This window comes from Notolepis coatsorum, assembly GCF_963971535.1.
Source record: "Notolepis coatsorum genome assembly, chromosome: 5".
NCBI classification, from domain to species: domain Eukaryota; kingdom Metazoa; phylum Chordata; class Actinopteri; order Aulopiformes; family Paralepididae; genus Notolepis; species Notolepis coatsorum.
The window spans coordinates 161,175,509-161,197,799 of NC_140169.1; the positions used below are offsets into that span (position 1 = coordinate 161,175,509).

Here is a 22,291-nt window from a genome sequence, read left to right on the forward strand (position 1 = left end):
CACACACAAGCACACATGAACACACACACGACACGCACGCTGTGCACGCTCACACACGAGCAGCCACTTAACACTTTAACATGAGCGGGCACACACTCATGTCGCACACACGCACACTTATGGCCAAAGGAAAGGACACTTTAAATTAGAATAACAGGAACAGTGTATTGCACTACCAAAGCTAACTAGCATGTCCCATATGCTCTGTAAATAACTATGTACAGATACCGAGATGTCACTCCATGTTACCTGTTACCTGTTTACTGCACAATGTTGTTTTTTCATTTTTTGATTCTATTATATGTTGTACCACTGTATTGCACATCGTTGCGGGCAAGACCACCCGCATTTCATTGTATACCTGTATGCCGTGACAATTAAAACTCTTGACTTGACTTGACTATGCTCTTGCTCGCACCCCCCACCCTGGAACCCCCAATGGATAATCCATCCATTATCATTCGCTCCTAACCAGACACTACCATTATATGCTAGCTTTTATTCTCTCCACCACTTCTTTATTTTTTATTGGTCTTTTTCCCCCTCCATTTTCCTCCGATTTTCTCCCATCCCAATGTTAGTCGTATGCCAATTCCCAGTCCCTTCCTGGTCGCTGCGCTTTACCCCCCACAGTCAGATCATTTGGGAGAGTGGAGGCTACCACGTGCTTCCTCCGACACACGTCCAGCCAATCACCGCTTCTTTTCACCTGGCAGCGCGGATTCTCATTGAGAGGGCGTAGCGTGTGGGAGGACCACACTATCCCCCTCACGTCCAATCCGCGCTTAGCAGGCGCCCCGACCGAACTGTAGGAGTCGCTGTTTACAACGACCCGGACCCACCCCGCCAGCTTCTCCCACCCTCTGATACAGCCAATTGTATCAGTGCAGACGGCCAGCCAAGCTGGTGACAACCCCGGAGCTGTGAGCTGGATTCGAACAGGCGAACCAAGCTCACAGCTCCGGGGCTGGTGACGAACGCAATCTCCGCTCGACCACCTAACCGCCTCTCTCCACCACTTCTAACCACATTGTCAATTTGGATTCATTGAGACCCAAAATTCTTGCTGTAGATATTTCTAGATAAATCACATTGAGATATGTAAGAATCCAGACCTTTCGGCACATTTTTTCCGGTTGAATCCATCGTGATGCTATCAGTTTTTTAGCCACTGTAATACCAGATAAAACCAATCTCTTTAGCTGTATAGGTACTGCATACTCAAAAACATCATTCAGCAGTAATACAGAGGGGTGTACAGGTATATTCAGAATTAAGAGATTTGATAATTGCTGGGTCACTTCTTTCCAGAATATCTTAACTGGTGGGCAGTCCCAGTACATGTGCATAAATGTCCCCTCGTCCCCATTTGTACATAAGGAGCATTTGGAGTCTTGTTTAAGACCCATTCTGTTCAGTCTTATAGGAGTCAAGTATGTCCTATGAATATAGTTAAGATTGATTTGTTGATGGTCCGGGTTCCTTGATGCAAGTCGAACATTTGCCCAGGCTTCTTGCCAATCAAAATCTTTTTCCAGGTCTGGTATATCCCCCCTCCAAATAGAGTCTAGGTGGAGGGTTTCATACGAGGCCGTTAGTAATTGATGATAAAAATCTGATACAAAACCTCTCGATGTCTCTCTTTCATAGAAAAACTTGTGGTATCTGTGGTGTGCAATTGGTATCCTTAATGGAACACCGTGAGCCTTCAAACATAACAATAATTGTGCGTAAAAATAATATGTGGAACCGGTGAGATTAAATTTTTTTTCTATTTCATCATAACTACAAATACCCTGTTTGTTGAAAACATCTCCTAATGTATGTATGCCTTGCTTTTCCCATCTAGGGAATCTTATAGGTCGTTTTCCAATCAGGAGTGCATTGTTATTGAATAAGGGAGTATGATTATGCCATTTATGTGGGTTAGAATATTTTTTTTGTGTTTCACGCCATATCCGGATCGCATGAGTAATTATGGGGCCAAATTTCAGTTCGCATTGCTTAATTGATAATTTGGTGTATACTATGTCCTGCAGTCTCTGTGGTGCTACTATATTTACTTCTAAATTTCTCCAGGATACTGATGCTTGGGGTTCAAACCAGGTTGTCAGTGGTCTTAAAGTGTACGCCTTAAAATAGTGGAAACATTTTGGAAATGCCATCCCTCCGTCGGCTTTGTTTCTCTGTGCAGTGGATCTTTTTATACGTGGTGGTTTGTTATTCCAAATAAATTTATATGAGGAAGAGTGTAATTTTTTCCAGTAACCATCTGGAGGGGGTAACGGAAGCATTGAGCTGATTAAGTTGATTCTAGGTAAGACATCCATCTTAACTATTGAAACCCGTGCCTGTACTGAGTTTTTAAGTTTTGACCTGTCAAAGTCGTATTTGATTTTATTTTGGATTTCTATGTAATTGTGTTTCACCGTTTGGCTTATGGTAGGGAATACTTCAACTCCCAAACATCTAAAGTGTTTAACCATTGGTATTTCTTCTGGAAGACTTGTATTTTTTGCAGGGGCGTTCAGTGGAAGGAAAGCCGACTTTGGCCAGTTTATCTTAAATCCCGATAGGTCGCCAAAGTCATTAATCAACTTGAGAAGATGAGGCATTGCGGTGTTAGGGTTTTGCATGAACAGTATTACGTCGTCCGCATATAGACAAATTTTGTGTTGTGTGCCCTTGATTACGATTGGTTCTATGAGTTGGGATTGTCTTATATATTGTGCTAAAGGTTCTAGTGATAAATCGAATAGTCCGGGACTAAGAGGGCAACCCTGTCTAGAAGAGCGTGATACCGGAAATATTCCGGAGGTGATTATACCTGTTGTAATCATGGCCGATGGGTCTTTGTATAATACTTTAATCATATCAATGAATCCTTTTCCTAACCCCATCCTTTCTAATGCTGCCCATAGATACGACCATTCCAGCCTATCAAAAGCTTTAATTGCATCCAGGGACAGCATCGCCTTAGGTGTGGTGTCGTCCTTGCTGGCATCTAGTACGTATAGTAATCGTCTTATGTTGTCAGTGATCAAACGGTTTCTTATGAAGCCAGTTTTATCCAGATGAACTAAAGACATCATATGCTTTTGAAGTCTGATGGCTAATACCTTAGAGAACAGTTTGATATCGGTTCCGAGGAGGCTTAAGGGTCTATAACTACCGCACTCGGTGGGGTCTTTGTCTTTTTTAAGGAGGACTGTTATGAGTGCAATATTGTCGTTCTTATGAAAGTTCCCCTCCTTGACTGAGTATAAAATCATATTAAGTAATAGGGGTCCAATTATGTCCTAGCATGAGAGGTACATTTCTGGTGGGATACCGTCTCTTCCAGGAGCCCTACCACTTTGCATTTCGGATATGGCCTTTCTGAGTTCCTCTTGTGTGATTGGTGTTTCTAACTGTTTAGCATCATCCTCTGAAAGTTTGGGGAGGTTAATTTGATTAAGATATGTGTCCATTTTGTTTTGATCGAAGGTCGTTTCTGATTTATACAAGTTGGAGTAGAATTCTTTGAATGTCGCGTTTATTTCTTTGGTGTCTGTTACAAGTCCTTGTTGTGCTTTAATGGAAGTTATATCTGCAAATTTTGCGTTAACTCTTAATCGCGTAGCTAGTAGGTGACTTGGTTTGGAACCTTGAGAGTAATGCTGTTGTCTTGTGCTACGTATTTGTACTTCAGATTGTTGTTTGTAAATGGCGTTAATCTCTATTTTTAGTAAATTAACTTGAGATTCCAGTCGAACCGAGTCGTTATATTGTAAAGAAGTAAATAATGTAGAGTAAAGCGTTTCTAGTTCCGCCAGTTTTGAGCATCGATTCTTGCATATTTTGGATGAAAAGCTATCAGTGAAATCCTTGATCATTCCCTTTACCGACATCCATAATATTCTAGGGTCCGGCACCGAGTTCACATTCTCTGGTAGGAATACTGAAAGAGCTTCTTTGAGTTGTGTAATGAATTCCTTGTTATTCAGCAGTGTCATGTTAAAGCGCCATCTTGGGGCTCGGGATGATAGTACACCAAATGATCCTTTTAGGAGTAAATAACAGTGATCTGATAATGCATTGGGTACCATCTCCACTTCATAGTTATCAAATAGTCTCTGTGTTGCGAAAACATAATCTATTCTGGAGAGTGTTTTATGTCTTGCTGATCGACAAGAGTACTTCCGGGTCGTTGGGTTGAGTGATCGCCATAGATCATTTACACCTGTATTCTTTGCCCAATCCTTTAACGCATTAGATGACTTTTTTTGTTCGTTGGAAAAGTTGGGATAAGATTTATCCAACCCAGGGTCCCAAATGGCATTAAAATCCGCACCAATTATAAATGAGTATTCTGGAAGGTCTAACATTTCCCTAGTTAGTGCAGTGTAGAAATTAGTTTCGTATAGATTTGGGGCATATACCGCTACCAACGCTATTTTCCTATTCTTGTGTATAATCTTAGCTATGGTTATCCGACCATCTGCATCAGACCATACTCCCTTCAATTCAATATTCAATGTCCGTTTCACGACTATAGCAACTCCACAGGTTCTCGTTCCAAAGGAAGAGTGACTAATGTTATGGTATGTGTTGTCCGCTAACGTAGCTTCGTCTCCCACTAAAATGTGCGTTTCGCTTAAGAGAGCCACATCAACCTGTTTGTTTTTCATCAATGTGAGCACGCTTTTGCGTTTATGTTGATTATTTATTCCCCCAGTGTTCCAGATCATTATATTCAAACTAGCCATAATCTATACATATTGACTTGTATTTGTTGGTAATATTTCTGGAGTGCGAATTCACAATGGATTTACATCCCACTGTTGAGGTCCCGATGAGAGCCGAGCATAAAAACATACATATATACAAAAAAAAACCTGATCCCTCCTCCCTTACAGAGTCATACAAGGTACCTATTTGATACCTCCTTCGCGTACAACTTCTTCCTTTCCTGCACCTCCGGTCTGCCCAGAATGAGCAATTTATCCTAAGCTTTCCTATGTATACCATAGGATCTATACTTTTAATTCTAATTTAATAGAATGTCACCTGTGACCAAGCCTCTCTCCCGTTAATGTAATTATAACAGAATGAAAATTATACCTAAATTTTTTAAACCTTCTATTAACATTTATTGGTTACAACATTTCAGAATAAAGAAATAAAGAATAAGAAATAATGATGTTTAGAATTAGATATCGAAAACCCATATAATCCGGGAATATCTACTTAAATTTTTTTTTTAAATACCTTTGCATGTTTACACATCTAAACGACAAGGAGATTTTTAAATACTTGTATGCAGATCGTCCCCTGTCATGCGTGATCATTAATCTGTTATGGTGGTCGTTGTTCTTCACGTCTATTTCATGACCAAGTCTCATATCGTTGTTGTTTCACGGGGCCATCATTGAAAAAGGTATTGTATTCCAGAGTGCTGTCAGCTGCTCGTGACTTGCAGATTGATGTTTTAATGTTCCAGTACATTCTTCGTGCCTTAGAACAATAACAATCCAGTGTATTCCAGAATATTCCGTTATGACTCATAGCCTTCAAGTAAGAAAAATAGAATAGAAAATTCTAGAATGTTCCAAAATGGTCGGTATCAAATCATGATCTGCATATTACCATGAATATATATGGTGTTTAGCGTTTTATATCAAATTACTTATTTCTCAATGTTGTCAAAAGCTTGTATGTTGCCGTTTTTGATGTCGATGCAATTGTAGAGTTATCCATGAAAGATGAATCTTGTCATCCACTTTTTATATTCTTCACGTAATCTTCTGCCGCCTCAAGCGAACGTAGCACAAATCTCTTTCCTTCTCCCTCAACTATGGAAAGAATAGCTGGATACCGTAAGACGGGGTGGAGACCTTTCTCATATAGCCGGAGTACTACACCCTTGTAGTGGGCCTGCAGAGTTATGGCTTCCTTGCACATGTCTTCATAAAACCACACTTTTTTTCCCTTTGTACATCAGTTTTCCCCATTTCTTGCGTGATTCCCTGATAATCGTGTCTCTTGTTGCAGTTTCCCGTAGACTAGCAATTATCACTCTTTCCTTGTTGTTGTTGTTGTTGTAGTTTTCAGTTCCAATTCTGTAGCGTTTGTCCACTATCTTCTGTAGATAGGATTTCAGAACCTAGGATTTCGACTAGCACTGCAGCAAACTTGTCATCTGTGCAGTTGACTGATTCATCCAAACCCACTATACGGAGGTTAAATCTGCGGGCGTGCCGTTCTATTTCTAGCAGATGGATCAAGTTTTCCTCCTTGTTGTCATGGATCATCTGCCGGAGCTGTTTGTTTTCCAGTTGCATTTCCTTCGATACTTCAGCGATAGTTTCAAATAGTTCCTTATTCTTCTCATCTTGTTTCCGTGAGTATTCGATCCCAGTATTTGCAACCGCCGTTATGCGATCGGATTGTGCTACAACCTGTGTCTTGATTTCTTCAAGTTTAGCCTCTATGGCTATCTTAAATGCGGTAGCATTAGTCTCGGCTCTTTCCACAGCTTTAGCAATATCATTAACCTTGTCGGTTAAGATCTTCATCATAGCTGTCATCAGCGTTTTGAAGTCGGGTGACATACTCTCCATGACTGTCTCGGCTGAGGTCGTCGGAGTATTGGAATCCATGCGATTGTCGGGCTTTTTGTTCTCAGTAGCGTCTGCTTTTCCTTTCACTGTGGAACGTGTCACCGCGCCGTCTACCGTTGGAGAATCTGCTTCACGGCTTTTTGAGTTATCTTTCTTTGCTGGCATGCTGCGTTTTACTTTGATATAGTTAGTTGAAGGTCTTAGTTAATATATACGTCGAGGTTTAAACACATTAGTGTTGTATAAAGTAGGTTTTTAAGCGAAATTAACAAAAATTGGAGCGGAGCTTGTGACAGATGCGACTGTCACATACTGTCGTCAAACCGGAAGTCCTTTGCGATCTTCTTTGAGGAAAAAGTGGAGAACATCCGCAGCTCCTTCTCCCAACCCCCACCCATTCCAAACACTGAATCGAGAACCTCATCCTTCACTCTGTCATCTTTCTCTCCCATTACAGAAGCCGAGACCCTGACACTGGTAACGTTGAACCGTCCGACTACATTCCAGCTGGACCGGCTACCCTCCCCACTCCTCCAGACCATAGCACCGGACATCCTCCCATTCCTAACTGCAACCATCAACTCCTCACTCAACCCTAAAACAAGCCAGAGTCACGCCCCTCATAAAAAAAACCAACCCTGAACCCCACCGTCATAGGCAACTATCGTCCTGTCTCTCTTCTCTCCTTCCTTTCTAAAACACTTGAATGTGCTGTATCTAGAGCTGCCGCGGTATCGGTATTACCGCGGTATCGCTGTTACATCATGCCCACCGCAGCGTTGGGCTGAATACCGGCATCACCGCTGTTTTTTATTATATTATCATTATTATTACGCTCTCGTTGGGCTTGCGGCTCTGCAGATATACCCTACTTCTCTGTCGAGATTCCAAGCGACCCTATTGGGTACCAGAAAAGTCACATGAAACACTGCAGACCACTGATTGGTCAGAAGAGATACGCGTCACATGCTTGGAGCATCTTGCAGTGCGTTTACTTCCTGAATCTCAGCCATCACAACACGGCTAATAGTACGTTAGCTCCCACCGGAGACCGGAGTGGATTACCGACGCCGTCGCTCCTCAGGGAACGAGGCATAATGATTATACTGCAACGAAATGTTATAATAAAAGCCCTTTGTTCTATACACTTGTCTGATTGAAAACTTTATTAACAGACCGCAGAATGGGTACAACTCGGCACGCTCTGAGCAAAGAAAGGAACTTAGATATTAATTGAGTAACGCTTGCCTTGCTATGTGGTCCGGTAAATACGAACGTGTAACTATACTAACGTTAATGCCACAAATCGAATACCTTTGTAATCATAAGTAGTAACGTTATAATAATAATAAGAAGAAAGGGTCGGGGGGGTAACCGGTGGGCGCGACACCGAGGGGAGACTTCGAATCCGTGTTTCACTTTTAATAACGAATGCGTGCATGCCGAATCCCAAACAATATCCATGCTGCAAAGTCATCCTCTAAAGATAGACATTTAGACTAGAGGCAGGCTATATGCTATATAAAGAGTAGACTACAAAAAAAATGCATTCAAACTTTTTTTTTTGTGTGTGTGTGCGGTAATACCGCGGCGGTAGGAAATATTTTGCAAATGTGTGCGGTAAGGAAAACAGCAATACCGCGGCAGCTCTAGCTGTATCCAACCAACTTACTGCTTATCTCTTACAGAATGACCTCCTAGACCCCAATCAGTCTGGCTTCCGTACTGGCCACTCCACAGAAACGGCCCTCATTGCGGTCACAGAGGCACTTCACTTAGCAAAAGCGAAAGGCCTCTCCTCTGTCCTGATTCTCCTAGATCTATCTGCAGCCTTCGACACAGTCAACCATCAGATCCTCCTCGCGGCCCTTGCAGGAATGGGAGTGGCTGGATCTGCGCTGACATGGCTGACATCATACCTCAACGACCGCTCCTACCAAGTGTCATGGAGAGGGACCCTGTCGGCCACCCGCCCCCTGCGGACGGGTGTCCCCAAGGGCTCGGTCCTAGGACCCCTTCTCTTCTCCCTCTACACTAAATCACTGGGTAAAATTATCACGTCTCATGGCTTCTTATCATTGTTATGCCGATGATACTCAACTCTTCCTCTCCTTCCCTCCCTCAGATATCCACGTCTCTGAGCGGATCTCGGCCTGTCTGTCCGACATCTCCGCCTGGATGATGACCAACCACCTCAAACTGAACCTAAGCAAAACAGAATTGCTCCACCTGCCGGCCAAATCCTCCCCCCTGAACTTCTCTGCTCACATCGCAGCAACAACCAGAACCTGCAGATTCCTCCTGAGAAACGTCAGAAGGATCCGCCCCTTCCTGACAAAAGAAGCCACCCAACTCCTCGTCCAATCAACAGTCATCTCCCGCCTCGACTACTGCAACGCACTGCTAGCTGGCCTCCCGGCCACTGCCACCAAGCTTCTTCAACTCATTCAAAACGCAGTGGCCCGCCTGATCTCAAACCTACCGAAGTCGGCCCATGTCACCCTGCACTGGCTCCCCATTGCTGCACGTATCCGCTTCAAGGCCCTCGACCTAGCATACCGTGCGGAAAAGGGAACCGCTCCAGCCTACCTCCGGTCAATGGTCTCTAACTACACACCCTCAAGACCCCTACGCTATGCATCTTCTGGCTGCCTCAGACCTACTCCTATCCTAGGACTAATAGGAACCCAAGGAGGACAATAACACTACCTGATGCATACTGCACCTTATGTGACACTGTGAATACTGTGAATATATATATATATATATTTCAGTTAGTTAGATAGTTAATTATATTGACCAATTTGTTTACACTGCTGTGTTGGTTTTTACTACCTGTACCCCCCCTCCTTCCCCCATGCTCAGTATATTTTTACTGTATTTATTTACTGTATATTTTATTTCATTTTTATTCTATTTTACTCTACTCTTATCCTAGGCAACTTGATTTGATTTGTGTTATTATTCTAATTCGTGACCTGTCCTGTCCAGTGGCGGCGGGAGGGAGGGGCTAGCAGGGGCTTAAGCCCCCTCTGAAAAAGGCTTAGCCCCCTCTAAGCCCCCCCTCCCAGTTATGTTTTTTATTTTATTTATATATAAAAATACATTACGAATTCCGTTATATTGGACATTTGTGTCTTTGTGAAGCTGTATATACTATTCATCATATCTATGGCTGTCACTATAGCCAATTGAAATGCTAGAAATGGTCACGTGGACTGGGAGAACCAATGGAATTTCTCTTTCACTTCCGCGTTTGGGATGCCGTCCCAAAACAAACGTCTTTGGATAACTTCTTTGGGAAATACCATGAGCCAGAAGAGGAGACTACGACCTATAAAGCTTCTTTCAAATAAGAAGAAGAAGAAGGAGTCATACTTAACTTTGACATTGGCTTTTGGAGGACCGAAACGATAATAAGCAACCGGTGACTCTCGCGTGTTGACATGACAACCCGTAGCCCCTTTCGTGACTGTGATGCACCGAGTGAATCCACAGTCACTTGCTCCTCAATAGGAAACCAACCTAGATTCACCATGAAGGACTGGTTCTGGCCGAACCGTTCGTTATACAAGTATCACAGAGAACGTTTTGGAGGACCGAAGCTAAAACAATAATAAGCAGGGCAGTGCTGCCTGCATTATGGTGAGTGTTGTGTTTTAATAATAATAATACATTCGATGTATAATACACCCGCTGTTACAGCACACACACACACACAGACACACACACACTGGAATGTCGGGTCGCTGTGCAAATTTTAATGTCGGGTCGCCTGTGCCCATTATAATTCATTAGCACCTGCTATAAACAATCCAGCCCCCGCAGAGCTCCCGCAATGCCAATTCTCTGGCGCCGCTGCTGGTCCTGTCTAAATGTTTAAATGTTTAAATGTTGAGCGATTTGCAGTGTCAAATTTCCCACGGGATAATAAACGTATTTCTATTCTATTCTATTCTAAGCTCCGGGAGGGTCATCAAAGAGCCGCCTATTCTCAGTCCTTGCCCCACAATGGTGGAATGAACTACCCACCCCAGTTAGGACAGCCGAATCCCGTCCAATATTTCGCCGTCGACTAAAGACGCACTTCTTCAACCATTATCTGAAATAATAAAAGAATTAAATAAAAAATCTAACCCTAACTAACCTTACTGTCATGCACTTGTCCTAATAAACTAACCTACACTGTAACACGCAACACTTTGATGAATATTGTTACTCAGCTGATAGAGTTGTACCCTTCCTGATGACCTGTCGTACAGAACTTGTAAGTCGCTTTGGATAAAAGCGTCAGCTAAATGACTAAATGTAAATGTAAATGTAAACCAGAACGATTTGGGCTTATTGCATATAACTACTGTAATAAACTACAAACTAGAAATAGTGTCTGTCAAATGAGCCATACTATTGTCTCCATAGCTATAATATAGAATATACAATAGCTCCGCAAAGATCGTGAAATATCGTGAAAATGGTCAAGAAAAGCTGGCGCTAGACAGTAAAGGATGGGGGAAAATACAGAAAGCCCAAAAATAAATAGAATAAAAAATAAAGGTTTGAACCCTTGCACCCAGCAGTAATTAAGTTTCAAGTTCAAGTTTTCAAGTTTCTTTAATAGTTGTCATACAGAAGTACAGAATACTTTTATACAAAATGCTTCTTACTGTTACGCTCCAGAGAGCAAGACAAGATAAGTATGAAATAAAATAACATAGTATAGCATGTAAATTAGAAGTAAAAAAATGAGGTCACAGTGTTCAGTATAGACATATGTACAATGTTCGATGCAGAATAGACGTAACTGAGTTACCATATAATATACAATACTATGCAGTGTACTAATATACAATACTACAATACTATATAGTGCAAGGCAGAAATGGGATGAGGTGCAATTTAGGTACAATTTACAGTAGGTGTACGAGTTGTAGTGCAAATCCTTTATCAATAAATATAAAGTGTGTTTGTGTGATCTAAAGTGTGGAGAGTGGGGGCTGCAGTGTGTTGTTTGTTTAAGTGAGTGTGTGCGTGTGGGTGTGTGTGCTGTGTGCATTTGATGGTTGTTGCATAGTGTTTATTGTTCGTTTAGCAGCCTGATGGCCTGGGGATAGAAGCTTCTTCTGAGTCTTTCTGTGCTCGCCTTAAGACTCCGGTATCGCTTGCCTGACCGCAGCAGTTAAAAGAGGCAGTTGTTCGGGTGGCTCGAGTCCTTAATAATTATCTTAGCCTTCCCCCTGCACCGCTTGTTGTAAATGTTCTGGAGGGTGGGAAGCCCCCCTCCAATTGTGCGTTCGGCTGAACGTGTCACTCTTTGTAGTCTGCTACGGTCTTGTGCAGTGCTATTCCCAAACCAGGAGGTGATGTTGCCAGTCAGGATGCTCTCTATTGTACATGAGTAGAAGTTCCTAAGGATCTTCTGACTGACTTGGAACTTACTTAGGCGCCTGAGGAAGTAGAGGCGTTGTCGTGCCTTCTTCACAACACTGTCAATGTGTGTGGTCCATGTCAAATCCTCGGATATGTGGGCTCCGAGGTACTTGAAACTGTTCACTCTCTCAACCGGTGCCCCGTCGATGCTGAGGGGGCTGTAGTCCTTGACCCCCGACCTCCTGAAGTCCACAATCATCTCTTTTGTTTTGCTGACGTTCAGGGAGAGGCAGTTCTCCTGACACCACTGTGACAGATTCTCTACCTCTTCCAGGTAGGCCCTCTCGTCGTTGGCAGAGATCAGGCCCACCACTACTGTGTCATCAGCAAATTTGATGATTGTGTTGTTGTTCCGCTGTGCTACGCAGTCATGTGTGTACAGGGAGTAGAGGAGGGGGCTCAGAACACAGCCCTGGGGGGCCCCTATGTTGAGCGTGATGGATGAGGAGGTGCAGTTGCCTGCTCTTACCACCTGGGGTCTGCCCGTCAGGAAGTCCAAGACCCACTGGCAGAGGTCATAGTTCAAGCCCAGGTCCCTGAGCTTGGCTATGAGTTTGGAGGGGACTATGGTATTGAATGCTGAGCTGTAGTCGATGAACAGCATTCTCACATAGTTCCCCTGCCTCTTGTCCAGGTGTGATGCTGCTGTGTGCATTAGCACACAGCACACTATACACATTAACGTTAGGTTATGACTATAACCAAGTTCTGTGAATTAGGGGTGACGCTTGGCATCACTACTGCACTTCCTCGCGTACGTGCACGCGCACTGAATAAATTCCACAAATGTACCTTTAATACCAGTATTAGTCTGACCACACCCCTCATCAGCTTACCTTCATAAGCAGGTGTGTGGTCACCTGCTCTCCTCCTTCCCAAGCTTTCACCACAAGGTGAGGTCAAGGGCTGCAGCGGCCGTCTGATGCCAAGCGTCACCCCTAATTCACAGAACTTGGTTATAGTCATAACCTAATGTTCTGTTTCATTAGGGGCTCTGCTTGGCATCACTACTGCACAAGGGGAGGCCAAGCGGAGCCGCTGGCTGACAAATACACCCCGCTGACAGCCCCCCAAAACCATCAGAACAGGGAGGGCCGAGCCCCCCCGACCCCCCCTAATGGAGGGTATCCCCCCTATTAGGGGCTTCACGGGAAGGCGACGGACCCGACCGTGCGAAGAGGCACTCAAGCAACTCAACGCACAGGGTGAGCAGACCGTGGCTTGACCCCACGACTACACACACGCACAACCCGCATGCCACCCGGGAACGAACGGAGGAACAACCTCGTTACTTCCCCCAGAATCACGGGGTCAAGGGCAAAAACCCAACCCCGTGGCAAGGCCGTAGCAGCGGAGCGCGAAGGAAGACCCAGACCCACCAAAAGGACTGGACTCCCTGGAACGGGGGCCCGGAGAAGTCCATGATGCCAGCATCAAGACCCCACCAGGTGGGCACGTAGTGCCCCGCCCCCCACATCGCCAGCGTATTCGGACAAAGGCCCCTCAGTTACTGCACCTGGTATTCCCAGGCGGTATCCCAACCAAGTACTAACCAGGCCAGAACCTGCTTAGCTTCCGAGATCGGACGAGATCAGGCGTGTTCAGGTCGGTACGGCCGTAAGCCGAGCGGGCCCTGTCCCCCCAATAGTACACCGCCTGGCACACTGACCCTGCAGAACAGACAGTCAGCATGGCCGTAAGCACACAAAAAAGGTTAACCAACGGAAGCAGGCAGCGCACCGGGGAAAAACCAGGCAACAGGCTGTTAACCCTAGCCTGGAGACTGCGGACGAGACAGGCGCCAGAGGGGACAGCTGAACACAGCTGCCCCGGCGGAAGGGGCGTATGCTGGCGTCGTTGCATGACCAAGCCTCCATTTAAAAACCCCCACCCAGAGGGGTTGAGGCAGAGAAGGCTGACACGATTGGCAGACGTCATGAACGTGCAGGGGCACCCTCAACCGGGTAACCCGAGAGTTGACACTGCTCCAACACACCAGGGAATCAACCACCTTGGTGTTACCCAATGCGGTGGTTGTTCCTATAACCCCTCAAGAAAAAACTCCAAAACACACCTGCGGGTATACACCGGCTATACCGCAGTACAAGTGTCTCAGTTCCCAAAAAAAGGTTAACCCAGGCCTACGGGTCGACGAACATTACCTCGGACCGGGCCTGGCGATACGGGAAGCACAGGGTCACCAGAGGAGGTCAAAGACCACCCCCAACAGGCCCCTCTTCGCCATGCGTGAGAGAGGAGCGAAAAATAATGGAGAACCAGCCCCTAAGCACACCGTACTTGGTATTCCCAGGCGGTCTCCCAACCAAGTACTAACCAGGACCAACCTGTGTAGCGGCCGAGATCCGACGAGATCGAGCGTGTACAGGTTGGCATGGCCGTAAGCCATTACGACAGTGCTGAGTAAAAACGTACCCAACCAGGGTCTCCATAGCGCTTAACCCTGTGACACCCGGACCGACCTGGCATTTTTCCCCCTGAAAAAAGCCCAAGTCCCTCAGGGTACCAGAACAGCAGATCTGCATCCCCGGCGGACAACGGGTTCAACTGATCTGGTCCAGCGTGACCAGAACCAGTCCCGTGCCCTAACCACGCCGACATGCCAACTCCAGGAGAAAGGGCAGATATGCGTGTCGATCTTAACATGAAAAAGAAGGCGCCACCCAGACGTTCGGCCGAACCGCGCCTGGTGGCCCACCCCAAGGGCGTGAGACCCCTCTACATATGTTCAGATCCATTCCGTCATCATCCCCCAGACATGAACGAGAATCCGTCGAAAAACCAACCCAGGTCGTGGGATTTGGTCGTCGGAAGAGGAAAAACCCCCATCTCAGTTGCTTTATAAAAACGCTGTTTCAACCACAAGCAACCAAGGCGTGCCAGTCAGTCGCCTGTTTACAGCGAGCTAGCACTATACGTGCGTCGGGACACACCCCCATCAATGAACAGGCTATTTAGACCTGTCATTGAATCCCCAAGGCGCCCAGGGGAACGACAAGAGGGGTGTGACACTCCCTAACTCCAAAACTTTTTGAATAGAAAAGAAGGAAGCATCAACAGTATGTATCCCAGTCTACACAGCCAGGGGTAAAAATTGTTCACATTTTTACATCCCACCACCCTCCCATAGGAAGGAGACGGGGATCCCCAGAGAGACTTCCCACGCGAGCTGTACAGATTGAAAAGAATATATTGCACCTTGAGCCATGTAAAAAATTGGTTTTAGGGCTCTCCGGGGAAGAGGCACTGAACCCATACACACTCAATAATCGAAATGAATCGAATACATACACAATAGAATAGGACCCTTCTAGAGGGTCCACTCACTTTGACAATCTGAGGAGGAAGGCTCTGTACTCTGATGGAGGCTCCCTCACATGGAAGAAGGAGTCCGAACTCACAGAAGGCCCGAATAGGCGCTTGGTGAGGAGGAGCCCTGACCACCCCCCTGAAACAGAGCCATCACATGGACCTGAACAGCACACGGAAGTCCTACCAACAGAGACGCGCACGGTGACGTACTCTATGGCGGGGGAATTCCTGCGGTGCACACGCCCAATATACCAGGCCGTGGGACCAGGAAACTCCCTCCCCCCCCCCCCCCGTAACGTGCCGAACCGCCACGTGACGTGAACCTTGAAGGACAGGGGGTGTACCCCTGACCGACAGAAACAAGGGGGAGAGGAAAGGTTACCAGTTCACCCCTTTACGACCCCACACCCATGATACGATGTAATGACAAAAAGAGAATATGACACAGTCATAGTCAGCTCCATGAAGCGTTTGACAGCTCCACACAGCGCATGAGCTAACCTGCTATCTGATTTTTACTAAGGAAAAACACAGAATAGAGAGGGCTCTAAGAGCCCCGGTCCAACATACACATGTGCTTCTGTGGCCAGTCCAACCCAGTTGTAGGTCACATGACACACACAACCCATCATCACCTACAAAAAATGGCAAAAAACACTCAACAGAGGAACGCCGTTTTTCACAATGAGAGAATACATCATTCTCGATTAGTATCGGCCACAGGCCTTGCTAAGCACACACGACAGCGACCAAACAATCTTTTCGTTTAGGAAAATAAAGTTTCTCCAGCAGTTTTAGCACAACCTCAGCAATCAAGCTAAGGGTTACATCGCATCCCTACCACACAAAAGACACAAATAGTGCACAAACATGTCTGATAGGAGGATGAAAAAGTCCCCAGGGAACCGGGGGGAAACACAATCCTCTTATTTTACCCTCAATACGGCCAGTTAAAAACAGGAAACCCTGTTAATATGTGAACACACTGTTCATTGTCATCACAGGCTGAGAAAAGAACATTCTTTCACTCACTTGTCACCAAGCATAGCTTCATAGGTTAGTTACCTTAGTTGTGAGTACACGGTACATATAAACACCATGATGTTTCTCACACAACAACCAGATCATTACATCCCGATTTGCACGGAGAAGCTAACTGCCAGTGACAAAAACAGCTCACACATAACCCGCGCCGTATCCCAAATGCATTGCAGCAACACACGTTTTGGAAAAAAACATCGTTATTCACAATACATTTAGAAAAGTAAAACCAGAAGACCCGGAACGTAGATCACCGAAGTGCAGTCACAGACACCGTAGGAACACAGCCGCTCCTGTGTTGTTCGAACTGGGCAGCGTCACCGCTCCAACCCGCACTACAGTCCTTTGTTGATGCAACCTTGCCGTCCTGGCTCAGGGCAGGGTCGACGAAACATCCCCTGTCAAGGATGACGTCGTAGTCAAGAGTGTAAAACATGTTAAAATCAAAGCACGTTCAACAGAATAGCATCAAGCTAACGGCCGCTCCAACCGTTCGGGTGCTACTGCTCCTGCTCGCGAGACGCCGAGCTAACGACGCACGCGACCAGAAGCGAGCTCACGGCGGCGCGCGAGAAGCTAAGCTACCCCGCGCCAGGCCATGGCCTATAGCAGCAAGCTAACGTTACCTAGCGATCACGACATGCTAGCACCGCAGCAACAGCTGACTGGCTAACAGTAGGCCCAACCTGAGCAGGCCATGCAGCGATCCCAGCAGGCTAACGCAGCAGTTAACAGCTGACTGGCTAACCGTAAGCTAAGCAGCTATCAACTGAACCTGTAAACAATGACATAACACTCACCCAGACAGGCCGCCGTTCTGAACCTCTCCTCACTTTTTAAGAGAAAAGAGAAAACAAGATGTCAACACCGCTTCACAACGGTGATTTTACCAACACCCGACGGAATCAGCACAATACCAACTGGCCTGTGTAGCTGACTATGAACATGGATCTGCCGCTATCGCACATCCATGCACATATCCCCTCGTGAAGGAATACTCTCATTTGGATATGAAAGATGGGGCCTTAACACGGTGACAGAGAGAATCCACTCGTCCAAAACACACAGGGATCACCAGTGTTAATGGTCGCGGCCCACTAGTTAAAACTATAATGGTCTTCAGACCAAGGCCTTCTGTCACCTAGGTGGCTGAACAAAGGACCCTAGCCTGGGGCCGGTTTCCATAAACATTGTCAAGTAGCCCCCATAGCACTAACAGACAAGTGGAGCCTGCCAGCAAACACTACTCACCCAACCTGGAACGCACCGCTTCTCACAACAGCGGCATGTCCGACAGTTCAGCTGTGGCCTGACATGTTTCACCCCAACAAACACAGCAAGGAACTGCAGTTGAGAAGCATGCAGCGGCGTGCTCCCAATACGAAAACCGGTGGAGGGTTTTTAGAATGATCATCATCTTCTAGACACTCCAGTACGAAGACAATATCGCCGTATTTTCTCGAAAATAGTGAGAGAGAAAATAAAGATATGATGTCAACGTATCTCCTTCCTTGTAAACAACATTTTTCTCCACGTCAACTAACAACACGTCAAGTGGGGTACTACCGAGGCACTTCCTTGTGGTGAAAGCGAGAAGGAGGAGAGCAGGTGACCACACACCTGCTTATGAAGGTAAGCTGATGAGGGGTGTGGTCAGACTAATACTGGTATTAAAGGTACATTTGTGGAATTTATTCAGTGCGCGTGCACGTACGCGAGGAAGTGCAGTAGTGATGCCAAGCAGAGCCCCTAATGAAACAGAACATTAGCTACATATCTCTTGTCGTGGAATTAACACAACATTATGCATACTTTTGACAATAAATTAAATAAGAATTTGTTCTTACTTGCTTGCCTGGGTAAATAAAGGTAAAATAAATAATAATAATAATTTAAAAAAATAATACTTTCTTTTTCTTTTTAAACAGATACCGATAATTTCCGATATTACGTTTTAATGCCAATATCGGACATCCCTATCTGTAACCATTTCACTATCACACCACCAAAATGGTTAACCCTTTCACTGCAACAATACAGAAGGGGTTAACCCTTTCACTGCCACACGACAAAGGGGTTAACCCTTTCACTGCCACACGACAAAGGGGTGTTAACCCTTTCACTATCACACTACTGACGGTTAACCGTTGGTCTGTTGGTAGGTAGTGTGATAGTAAAGGGTTAACCTCCTGTAGTGTGGCAGTGAAAGGGTGTAAATAAAGGTCTCAAGGCCCCTCTCACCCAGCAGCGTCTGTAAATAAAGGTATCGAGGCCCCTCTCTCACCCAGCAGCGTCTGTAAATAAAGGTATCGAGGCCCCTCTCTCACCCAGCAGCGTCTGTAAATAAAGGTATCGAGGCCCCTCTCTCACCCAGCAGCGTCTGTAAATAAAGGTATCGAGGCCCCTCTCTCACCCAGCAGCGTCTGTAAATAAAGGTATCGAGGCCCCTCTCTCACCCAGCAGCGTCTGTAAATAAAGGTATCGAGGCCCCTCTCTCACCCAGCAGCGTCTGTAAATAAAGGTATCGAGGCCCCTCTCACCCAGCAGCGTCTGTAAATAAAGGTCTCGAGGCCCCTCTCTCACCCAGCAGCGTCTGTAAATAAAGGTCTTGAGGCCCCTCTCACCCAGCAGCGTCTGTAAATAAAGGTATCGAGGCCCCTCTCACCCAGCAGCGTCTGTAAATAAAGGTCTCGAGGCCCCTCTCACCCAGCAGCGTCTGTAAATAAAGGTCTTGAGGCCCCTCTCACCCAGCAGCGTCTGTAAATAAAGGTCTCGAGGCCCCTCTCACCCAGCAGCGTCTGTAAATAAAGGTCTCGAGGCCCCTCTCACCCAGCAGCGTCTGTAAATAAAGGTATCGAGGCCCCTCTCTCACCCAGCAGCGTCTGTAAATAAAGGTATCGAGGCCCCTCTCTCACCCAGCAGCGTCTGTAAATAAAGGTCTTGAGGCCCCTCTCACCCAGCAGCGTCTGTAAATAAAGGTATCGAGGCCCCTCTCACCCAGCAGCGTCTGTAAATAAAGGTCTCGAGGCCCCTCTCACCCAGCAGCGTCTGTAAATAAAGGTCTTGAGGCCCCTCTCACCCAGCAGCGTCTGTAAATAAAGGTCTCGAGGCCCCTCTCACCCAGCAGCGTCTGTAAATAAAGGTCTCGAGGCCCCTCTCACCCAGCAGCGTCTGTAAATAAAGGTCTCGAGGCCCCTCTCACCCAGCAGCGTCTGTAAATAAAGGTCTTGAGGCCTCTCTCACCCAGCAGCGTCTGTAAATAAAGGTCTCGAGGCCCCTCTCACCCAGCAGCGTCTGTAAATAAAGGTCTCGAGGCCCCTCTCACCCAGCAGCGTCTGTAAATAAAGGTCTCGAGGCCCCTCTCACCCAGCCGCGTCTGTAAATAAAGGTCTTGAGGCCCCTCTCACCCAGCAGCGTCTGTAAATAAAGGTCTCGAGGTCCCTCTCACCCAGCAGCGTCTGTAAATAAAGGTCTTGAGGCCCCTCTCACCCAGCAGCGTCTGTAAATAAAGGTCTCGAGGTCCCTCTCACCCAGCAGCGTCTGTAAATAAAGGTCTTGAGGCCCCTCTCACCCAGCAGCGTCTGCTCCGTGGCCTGGGGGAAGCGGCTCTCCTCGTCCATCAGGGACAGCAGGCCCATGGGCTTCTGCAGGAACATGTCCAGGATGGGCCGGTTGTCCTCGTACTCCACCAGGCCGGCGTCCACGCCCTCACTCTGGTACTCGATCTGACCATCACAACACAACACACATCTCCCGTTAAAGGCCAATGTCGTATATTATGATAAATATAGCTCCTAAAACATACTGTGGAACTGTCCCCAACAGGGTTTAAGTGCAGAAAGTGATAAAGGTTTTTTCAAGTTACAGGAAAACAGATCTTGGATACAGAGAATAGGTACTTTGCAATAGATAGTCAGTTAATTAAAGTAAGCTTTACTATGGGCAAAATGACTGTAATACACTTTTAGTCTATAAAAGTTAATGATTAATAATTGAGACAGCATGAAATATGGGAATATTGTTGAAATCTTGATCCCCAAAACAGGTCGACGTCTACTGGGAGGTTTTGAACTCGGTATGATCAATGCACAACACGTTAGACCAGTCTCATATTAGTAAATCCCTAGAAAAGAGATCAGTAAGATACATAGGCTTTTTAAAATAGCCCACAAGTAAAGTAATTGATTAGATTAAGATAGCACAGAGGTCTAAAAAAGGCAATTAAATTACTCTGCCACTTCCCTCTCTGTCTCTGCAACAGTAAATACTAGCTGGTCTATCTTTCTAAAAAGACAGGCCTGGAGACAGAGTGGATTAGCATTACAATCTTAAAGTAAACTGCAGCTGCGCCTCTTCCCCCACGGGGGGACAGGTAAAACAATAAAGGTTTGAGTTTCTAGCAGGCCAGCTTTAACATTAGAACAAATGGCTGTGTTTACCAAAACGAAACGCTGAATAGGGCTGTCAACAGACACCCGTATATTACGATTGACAAACCTACAGTTTCTATAGAAATGCTGAGAGCCGCCACCTAGTCGGGGGATTGTAAAGATAAGCACCGTTTGGTACAGAACTTCAAAGGAGGTTTCATGTGACTCCTGCAGGCACAAATTGCCGGCAGGGAGACCCTCCTGTCTTTCAGGGAGAGAGGAAAAGTGGATTTCGACTTAAATGTTGTTTTAATATAGTCTAACATTAATAACAATACAGGAAAATAACCATAAAGTAGAGCTGGTCAGTTTAAAACAATGTAGGTCGTTTTTGGACTCATTAAAGGATAAATAATAAAAACTAGCCTGGATTAAAGAAAACTGTTGCAAGTAGACTTGGATACTTGGGGAATAATACAATAACTTAATGATAAAGTACTTGTTAAATAAACATAATCTAATAGAAGTAGAAATAACTTAAAGTTAATCTAACGTCAAACATAAGGTTATAGAATTAATAAATGCAATAGGATTGTCTTAAAACCAAAAGGGACTAAAATAGATAATCATCTGGAGAAACTATATTCAACTAAAATATAGGTTTCTGTGTTCCATTGTTCTTGGTTAAAACCACCAATAGGGCTAAACATAGTTTCTAAGCTCCAATTACAATCAGGAAAAAGATAACATTCATGATATAAGTATAGTCATAACTAATTCTTAAGCTGTTAGTCAGTAAAATTAGATACTGAATTAGTAAACGTTAACTAAGTGAAATATAACTTATTCTCTTAAAGATATTAAGGACGGCCTCTTAAGGTAGTCAGAGGAACCGCCGGCCCTAATCAAAATGGCTGCGATATGTTTCAACCAATCAGGATGTAGAGACACTTCCCTCTGACGTAGTAATCTAGCGTTTTCCAGAGGAGGAGTTTAAGCTTTAAAAATAGCATGCATGATAGACAGAACAGACACGCCGTTTGAAACCATCCCATGAACAGGAGAAACGGAGAGGACTGCTGGAAGCTGAGAACGAGAAAACAATCCCTTTGTCTCTAGGGGCAACAAAGAATCAACAATCAACGAGGCTCCACCATCGAGGCTCCATTGAAGATACTACTTTTGATTAGACTAGTATTAATGACAAGCGGCATAGTGCTTGAATTCATTGATATTATTGCACATTCCTTTTTAATTGAACCAGACGATTCTTGTTCACTGTTGGACTTTGAAATAAACAGATCTGGACAATAGAAAACCTCTCCTCTTCATTGATGCTTTTTCCTCTGCCGTCCTACAGACCGTGTTGGTCTTATTAGTAATAGGTTATAGGGTCAATACAGAACACAACGCAGAGTAGCTTAGATAGATGGTTTTAAGGTAAACCCCTATTTCCTTTAACGATACCAACTTGCAGGTTGTATTTTTGTTCAATAAACAATGTGACTAGGCCAACGATGA

At 45.4% G+C, this 22,291-nt stretch overlaps 1 protein-coding gene across 1 annotated transcript in view; it reads right to left on the bottom strand.

Annotated features, from left to right (window-relative positions):
- The window catches only part of myo3b (myosin IIIB), a gene marked incomplete at its 3' end in the record, with an annotated part of 495,246 nt that overhangs the window by 267,547 nt on the left and 205,408 nt on the right, over positions 1-22,291 (bottom strand). The window contains 1 exon segment of the mRNA XM_084314352.1: positions 19,972-20,125. Coding sequence (XP_084170478.1) covers positions 19,972-20,125 — 154 coding nt within the window.